The following is an 8,827-nucleotide window of genomic DNA, read 5'->3' on the forward strand; positions in this document are numbered from 1 at the left end:
ATTCGGCCATGATTTCACTCATGCTCACCGTATAGTTTTGGAAAAGACCGAAAGTTAAATTAAATGCGCACTCGGTGTATGGGGGTATTGGACCCCGTGATTGACAGTTATGGGCGTTGGACCTAGTGTGAATCGAGTCCTAATGGATCAGGCTCGATCTGCATAACAATCAAGTGCAAAAGATATAACAAGCAAGCTCGAATAAATAATCAATGGGGTTTTGTTATCATCGAATTTACGTAAATTAACTAATTATTAATCGAGGTATCTTGACATATAAATCCTACCTTAAAACAAACAAAAGGGGTGATGGATAGGGTATGTAGCATTCAGCATTATTTTGACGGACCCGACAAACATGATGTCCATAGTCAAGTCTCGAATGTGTGGGTTGTTTTTAGATTATTTTGTATCGTGACAATATGGCTTTTACAGATTAAAAGTATTTTCACCTAAAACTCAAAAACCTAACCCTCTATTTGACTATTGCCCATGTTTGATTTAAGCCGAGTTTGTGATTAATTTGTTTTCTCATGTTTTGACCAATTCTATGCACAAACCTACGCTAGGATTACGGCAGGACAAGAACCGGTAATCATGCCCTTGAATCGGTAAATATGTGTGTGCATGAAAATCAAGATTACGTTGTACGTATCTTGGTGCCTTTGAAATTGTGAATTTTGAAAATGGCATGACTAACAGTTCTTGAACTGTCGACGCGATTACAAATTATTAATCAATTCGTGCAATCCATTTAAGGAAATCAAGTGATTTAATATAGCCAAATTTAATGTCCCGATTATCCCGTATGTAGAATTTTAGGTTAATTAAAAACTTACCAAATAGCGATACACGTTTGCTCATTAACCAAGTATGGGGACAAGTTCGATTTAGTTTCCTACTTGAATTGATGGGCACGATTATGGCAACAAAGGCACGGTCAGTCCCCTAATTATGACGACCATGAATGTTTCCATGAGTAAAAGGTCGTCCACATGGAGATTCCTATAGGGTTTAGCGTCTAAAATATTATGACTTGGAAGTTTCTATGTAATTAGCTATGGAGGGTATTCGCTTTCATAGTTTAGCTAGTTCTTAGTGTAGCGTGATTTTATTGCTATTTGTTGGTTATTTCCTTATAATAAGGTCAAATTTCTACTTAATTAGGGTTCCTAGGTCCACCCTATAAGAGTTAGAAGGTGCCATCACTGTAAGCTCTTGATAACACAAACACAAACCGGCTCTACGCCAATGTATCGTTACTTTTCTTTTATATTTCTTGTCATTTCAATTCCATACCATTCTTCAATATCTCAATATCTGTTCAGCACTTTTCAATATCTCGTTTATCGCACTATGCCCTTTTGATATCTATTTTCCCGGACACGCACCTAAATAGCTAGATTCTCATACTACATCTTTCACCTTGTGTAGCTCTTGGTTTCATCTTCTCCACCGTTTCTAGCTTTCGAGCAAGGGTCGGGCAATTTCTCACACTTCTGCTTCAAGGCTGGAGGTTCTATTAACTTTCAATTGCATCAGTTGGGTAATTTGCATCCTGTGCAGGTTAGCTAGCAGTTCAGTTACATAGTACTCGAGCTCAACTTAACTTTAGTTTCCCCTCAATTCAACAACACAATCATTACTTTTTTATCTTTTTCCCTAATTCAATAATAAATTTTATCACATACTTTTTTCTAACCATTTTATAATCAATTTTTAAAAAATAAATTCTCTATTTACTTTCACATCTATACATACTTTAATTTTTTAATAATAAATTTTCCATCTAGTTTCATATCTATATATATATACATATATATATCATCACATATTAATATATTTATCAACATTTACAATCATTGTACAAAATCAAATTGAATTGGATCATTATTCAACTCGAAAACCAAATGCAAGCTTAGTTATTTGAATTTCATCTTCCTGCCTACCGTTTCCCGACACAGTTTGTGTCGGCGTAGAATTCCACATATGCCGATGGACAAAATTTATGTTGTCTCATGCCACATATATTGCGACACTCGAAAATCTGTCCTCTCCAGGCACAGATAGTGTCGGCATAGGTATCTCCCTAGGCTGACGCACTATAATGTGTTGCCAAAGACATTATTATGCCGCCATATGAAAACTTTTCCCGACTCACTTTAAGTACGTTAGCGTAGTTCGATCTTTGTCGACATACTTTTTTTGTGTTAACATAAGTCATTTCACTTTAAGTGCGCCAGCAAAAAAGCGTCAACATAGACACTTTGAAGTGCCGCAGAAACTTGACTCTGTTAAGGCATTTGCTAAAAGTTTAGATGCATATATAGCTAATTTTTTGTTGGGCAAACGAGCTATTGGCTTTCATCATACCGTTGCCAAACAATAGTCACTAAAAAGATAACATGTTCCGATGTGCAATAATACTCGTTCTCGACATGAATACAAAAAGTTCGTTTGGTTCCTATAATTGGGTTTCTCATACCCCTCTATTTCTTGTTCCCTAATATCCCCTGTAATAGGATTACAGTCTATATCAATCTCATATCAAACAAACTGTACAATGTTTCAAAGAACTTTAAGACATTATAGTTATCCTTAGGTCAGACAAATTATCTGAAGGGGACCGCTTAACTGTAGCAAGAGCACGAAAAACTGAGCGTCTCTTATCACAACCCTTTTTCATGGTAGAAGTATGTACCTGTTCCCCGAGGAAATACATTGTTCGAGCAGAAACCATTGGCAAGTAGTTTTAGGGTTTATGTATATTAACAGGCAAGAAATTAATTACAACTTCAGATCTAATTATACAAAAATATTTGGACTGGGTCCAACACAAAAATAATTTTGCTGTGTAAAGATCTTGTCAGAGTTGTTCTTTTGCAAGAAGAGTTAACTATATGAGCTTTAACTAGATGACTGGATTTTTTTCTGCTGGTCCACTTAGCCCAAAATCATCCAAGGGTGTAGGTTACACATGCATGCCAATTTCCCACGTTTTCCCTATGCCTTTGACCAAAAAAGAAAATTCTATATTGCTGTGAAGCTCATGAGAGTTCTCTATTTATTTACATATCCTTGACTAGTGGTGAGTCATCTCTTTGATTCCTCTGTCGTTATATATATATATATATATGTATGTATGTATGTATGTAAATAACTTTTTGTTAAGAGACCGGAATTTGGGCCTGATTTAATTGGGCACATAACCACGCAGGCCTATATAATGAGACTCAGCCTAACTAAAGGTAATGTGGCCCAGTCTCTATATTTGATAGATTGCTTAATGGCTAGTAAGGCCCATATATCCTTTCATTATTATAACCCTTGAAAATGGGGCGAATATAATGAAGGTCTCCAAGATAGGTAATCCCGATATATCTATGATATTTTACATAAATACTGAGCTATGAGATTTTATTTTCACTTCACGACACCTGACAGATTCCTCTCTCGCACATAAAACTCAAACTGACTTGAGTATTCGAGAGAGATAGCGGGGAACAAGGTTGTCAGAATCGCGATTCTACCTAGAATCGATCGAGGGTCGTAAAATCGTGAATCGCGATTCGAATCGTAAATCGTAAGATTCTACCTGTAATTAAAAAATTATATATATATATGTATGTATATATCATATTTTCCAAAGTAAAAAAAAATTAATCCTTATTCATTGAAATGAAATAAAGATCACAGACCAACAAATCAACAATAAGTTATAAAAACACAAAATATCGTTACAAATTAACAACTCACTCGTTACAAAATATCGTTGTTGTTGTGTCAATATTATTAATACTACTCACTCATGAAGAAACAACGCATTGAAAAGTCAAAACGAACAACAGGGGAGAACATGCAAACATCGGCAGCTTTCTCGCATGCTTTGATTTTCCCCTCACCCCTGATTCCAGTCTAATAACAATTGTACCCGGTCTCAGCAACCATCACTTATCTTCCATCAAATTCCACAAGCTATTCAGCGGCAACAATAACACTCAGAGACAACATCAACAGCAAAACAACATTTTCCGATTCAGCGGGCAGAGAGAGCTCAAAGAGTCAAAGCCTCACCTTGAAATTGACCGAGACCGAGAGAGCTCTAAGAAAGCAAAGCTCGAGCTGAGACAAGTGGAGATGGAGACCGAAAGGGAGAGCGAGCTCGAGCTGAGATTGAAGCGGAGGCGTAGGCTTCAATCGGAGAAGCGGAGACAGAGACGGAGATTGGGAGGGGAAGCAAGCTCGAGCTGAGATTGACGCGGAGGCGGAGGCTTCAATTGGATAAGCGGAGACCGAGATCGAGACGGGGAGCGAGCTCGAACTGTAGATTGAGGTGGAGGCGGAGGAGTCGGAGAAGAAGGGCAAAGAAAGCTCAGTTCTTCCAATCCTCTTTCGATCTGTTCTCTGTAAGTGTAAAGCCATGAAAAACGGCATTTAAAAAAAAAAAAAGTTGGGTGGGCTTGGGCTGCTTCATGGACCGATCGAGCAAATGAGCTAGGCTTGGGTAGCTTGGCTAGGCTTGGTCCATGTTTGGGCTGGCAGTGGCAACACATTGTAGAATCGGGTGACTCGCACCAATTTCACGATTTACCGATTCAACTCCCGATTCCACTCCGATTCTACTTCTCCGATCCACCAGGTGCAATCGGAATCGGTTGGGCCCCCTTGACGATTTTACGACTCGAATCATGATTCTAACAACCATGGCGGGGAACGACTCCAATCTCAAATTGACCTGAGCATCAAAAAGAAAAATCAGCGAATGACCTCGATCTATCCTTCTGCAGGTTCTTCGAGGTGTTCGTGGCTCATGATCGACTCTAAGCATTCCATTAGTTATGTATCAATGTTCCAACAAAAGTACTTGTATGCATCAAAAACCCCAGATTCAACGGAGTAAGTGCATTAGAAAGGGGTAGATATATTATCAACAATTCACATCCGGATCATTTGTGATCAAGACCCGATTTTTGAGGTCTTAACACTTTTTGAATTTTTAATAAAGAAAATTAACGCTACATTTACCAAAATAAAAACAAAATAGTCAAACGATTAAGTATAAATTATGAGCTATATTGAGGTATATTCTAAAGAAAAAGAAAAAACCATATAAGAACACTTATTAGCTTATTAAATATAAATTATGAGTTAATATATTGAGTCTTCCCTAAATTCAAAATGTTAACAAAAAAAAGAACGAACACCAAAAATCTTGACAAAATTGAAATAAGAAGAGGTAGTGAGAATTTTCTATTTATTTGCTTAAATGCTGTCTCAGGAAGCACTTTTACAGACCTCAATTCATGGTTGACTGTTCTTTTGATCCTCGTCACTAATATATACCTATAATTTTTTGAATTCCTAATAGTGACAATTAATGCTATATTTGTCAAATTGAGAAAAAAAATTAATTAACCAATTATTCACAATACATGAACTTAAAGTATTCTCCAAAGAAAAAAAATAAAATTATCAGACTAAATAATATAAATATATATATATTAATTACTAATTTAATATAAATTATATTAATTCATTTACTATAATCTTCCCTATTTTTTTTAAAAAAAAAGAAGATACACAACAAATATGAAAAGAAAAACACTGTAAATGTTGATAAAAAACTAAAATAATAAAATAGTTACATATTCTAATGCCTGCACGCTATGAGACTAGTTTTTCTTACATATGTGAAGAACTTTCTAAATTATTGTGGCCCCCCTGAATAAACACAAGAGTTCCTTCTATACTCTTAGGGCATGTTTGGCCACCTAGATAAAATGGGATCGCACTTATGAAGTCCTAAATCCTTGCCTAACGGTGTCAGGATAAGAATTGGGTTAAAAATAGAGTCAAGTATACTTGTTAAGGGACTAATCATGGTCAAGGGGTGAATTTAGGGCACCTTAGAATTATTTTTATTTCTAATGAAAATAATGCCCCTGATATTGTCTCACATTTATGAAATTTATGCCCAATATCAGGACTGATCAGTGTCGAGGCGTCAATACGTTAAAATCATCTCCCCTCTCATCTCATCTCCTCATAGAGTAAGAGAGGAGGGAGAGTAGACAATGATGGCTTGAGGCTAGCTATTACTGTCCCTATCTACGTTGCCAAGAAAGGGGGTAACAAAGAAAACTTTTTGCAGTGAATAATTATTATCCAAACTATTTTTTCTTATTTATCTTTTATGGCCGGCCTTAGAACATGTCCAACATGAGACAAAATGGGTGCCGGTGCCGCCATGTGGCGACATTGGCATCGGCATCAGCACTCCCGCTGGACGGGGGCCAGCCTGGCGGCACTCACAGGGGAGTGCCGAGCCAATTGGGGCAGCCCACGCGGCTTGCCCCTTTTATTTTTTTTAGTTGCGCTCTTTGACTAATTTTACTTTTTAAACATTTTTTAAAAAATAGAAAAATATGTAAAAATTATTAAAAATAATTTAATACTAAATAATTTAATTTGCCAATTTTTATAATTAGTGAAAATGACAATTAGTTTTATAAACTCAATTTACCCATTTTTATAATTATAATTAGTTTCATGAAATTTATATAATGAAAATGATATTTTTTATAAATTTTTAATTAATGAAAATTTTAAATTTTAACTAATTTAATTGTTGTAATTAATTAACATAATTAGTTTGTAAAGCTTAATTAATTACTTAATTTAACTAATTAACAACTATATTATACAAATACATAATTATTTATGCATATATATGTATATAATTTAAATACTATGTGTGTCCCCCATTAGCACCCAAATAGAGTGTCAATCATTGAAGGTGATTTTCAAAATTTGAGGTGGGTGTCATGCCTTTTTTTGGTGTGAACCCTAATGTCCGAAAATTCAGTTAGAGCTCAACGAATTCAATCGAGCCGAGTTGACCTATTAAAGAGTAAAGCTAAGCGTTATGTCTTTTGATGTGACAAATATTGACAAGCAATGAGCCCACATTGGGATTCAAATGAGTGTCAAGCATTGGACATGCTCTTATGAAGCGAAGTTGGACCGAAACGTCCAATGGCACAGTATTTAAGAGAGTTTGTCTGCCGACTCGACCCAGTTTCATTCATTCATCTCTAGCCCATGCGAAATCCACACTTTCACAAAAGTGGGCCAAGCTCCTCACCCTTTCTCAATTTGATTTTTCAAAATTTGGGGCCTATCTCAAGCGTTTCGTCTCCAATTTTCTGGTTCTCTTAAGTTGCAGATACGAATCTACATGAAAAAGGAAAATAAACAAAAGTCGTAATTGTTTGGACAAGTTGAAGTTCAAAATTCCACAAGCGGGGACTTCGTGCAAGCTAAGATTACAAATTAAATCGATAGTTCATTGAATTCACAATGCATTTCTGACACCACGTATGACTGAGGACTACAATAGAGAAAGTATCATCGGTATACATACGATTCTAGACCTCAAAGTTTGTCTATCAAACTTCCGAACCAAACGAAAAATCGGACCGACTGAACCAGCCACTGACAATCGAGTAATGTAAGAACCTCTCATGTTCGAGTTCACTAGTATGATATGATATCACCTGATCAAATTTAACCAGGCAAAGTCCCCCAATCTCGAGGCCGCATCACGGGGTGCGTTAACGATGATGGTGATCCGTCGTCGTCATCATCATCATGATCATCAGATTTAAAAAATGTCGAGGATTTCGAGGATGGGACGGTTGCAGAGGGGACAGGAGCCTCGGTTCAACCACAGCTCCCGGGAGCACACCCTGCAGTAGGTGTGCCCACACGGGATAAACGCCGCTCCCTTCCTCCTCCCCATGCACACGCAGCACAGCGAATCGCTCCCCGCCGCCGCCGCCTCGTCGTCCCCGCCGCCGTCGGCCTCCTCCAGCAGCCTCATCAGCGACACCCTCAGCGGTGTCCCCGGCTCGGTTCCGGTAGACCCGTTGGGGCCCCCGTTGCCCGTCGTCCCTCCGGCAGTGGTGGGCTCCGGTTCCTGCGACGCCCTGTAGTGCCGCTCCGCCGCGAGAGCCGCCGCGAGGTTCATGCTGCCCAATACCGGCGTCGGGCTCTCGGCGGTGCAGGCTAGCTCCGACCCGTGTTGGAGCGTTACCTCGGGGTCTTGTTGGTGTTGTTGGGGTAGCTGGTGGTGGATCTCGGTGTCTCCTTCTTGCTCTTCTTCTTGCCGGACCTGTCCTTCTTCATTGTCGTCGTCGTCGTGGACGCTGATGGTGGTGGCCTGGAAGCCCCAGATGGGCCCGCCGCAGCAGCCCATCCCCTTCAATCCTATCCGTTCGGTGAAGCTCTTCCTCCTCCCGATCCTCGAATCAGGGCCGTCCATCCTCTCCCTCAGCAAGCCCAGGATCGTCAACCCCCCGGCAGACTCCACCGATTCCTGCAACAACATGGCGAGTTGACTCATTCTCTCAATCCCACCCAGAACCCACACAGCGCCGCAGAAGTAGCAACGCCATGAATGGATATATAACGGGGTAACAGTACAGATACATAGATGCACAATATGTATGCAGAATCAGTTGAACATCGTGAAGACTATTAATGTCCATGGAAGTCCCGGGAGCTGCTTCAAGAATGGCCCGACAACAGAACAATAAACCCACCTCTGATTTACTTCTGGGAGATCAAACGGGGAGAGGATGAGGAAATATACCGGAATTAAAGAGGAGAGAGGGAGGGAGGCTAACAAATAGGGTATAGACCAGCCAATCGGCAGCTCCGTCAACGGAAAATATGAGGGTCGGGGGAGGGGAGGGGAGGGGAGGGAGAAAAGGACAAAACAGAAGCAGAAAAAGAGGGGGAAGATGGGGGGATGATGGTTGATGCT

General features: G+C 39.2%; 1 protein-coding gene and 1 long non-coding RNA gene across 2 annotated transcripts; both read right to left on the reverse strand.

The window, feature by feature from the left end:
* Positions 1 to 3,649: 3,649 nt before the first annotated feature.
* On the reverse strand, positions 3,650 to 4,403 carry LOC116202574. Its single transcript, XR_004156094.1, has 2 exons — positions 4,075 to 4,403; positions 3,650 to 3,975 (listed from the first exon to the last, which is right to left on the reverse strand). It is a non-coding gene; the product is annotated as an uncharacterized LOC116202574 (long non-coding RNA).
* A 2,883-nt stretch (positions 4,404 to 7,286) lies between these two features.
* Positions 7,287 to 8,827, reverse strand: LOC116206273 (death-associated inhibitor of apoptosis 1-like). The gene is made up of 2 exons (XM_031539101.1): positions 8,654 to 8,827; positions 7,287 to 8,377 (listed from the first exon to the last, which is right to left on the reverse strand). The coding sequence occupies exon 2, from the start codon at positions 8,321 to 8,323 to the stop codon at positions 7,664 to 7,666; it is 660 nt and encodes a 219-aa protein (XP_031394961.1). The 5' UTR covers positions 8,324 to 8,377; positions 8,654 to 8,827; the 3' UTR covers positions 7,287 to 7,663.

This window comes from Punica granatum, chromosome 4 (assembly GCF_007655135.1).
Source record: "Punica granatum isolate Tunisia-2019 chromosome 4, ASM765513v2, whole genome shotgun sequence".
In the NCBI taxonomy this organism is placed as follows: Eukaryota; Viridiplantae; Streptophyta; class Magnoliopsida; order Myrtales; family Lythraceae; genus Punica; species Punica granatum.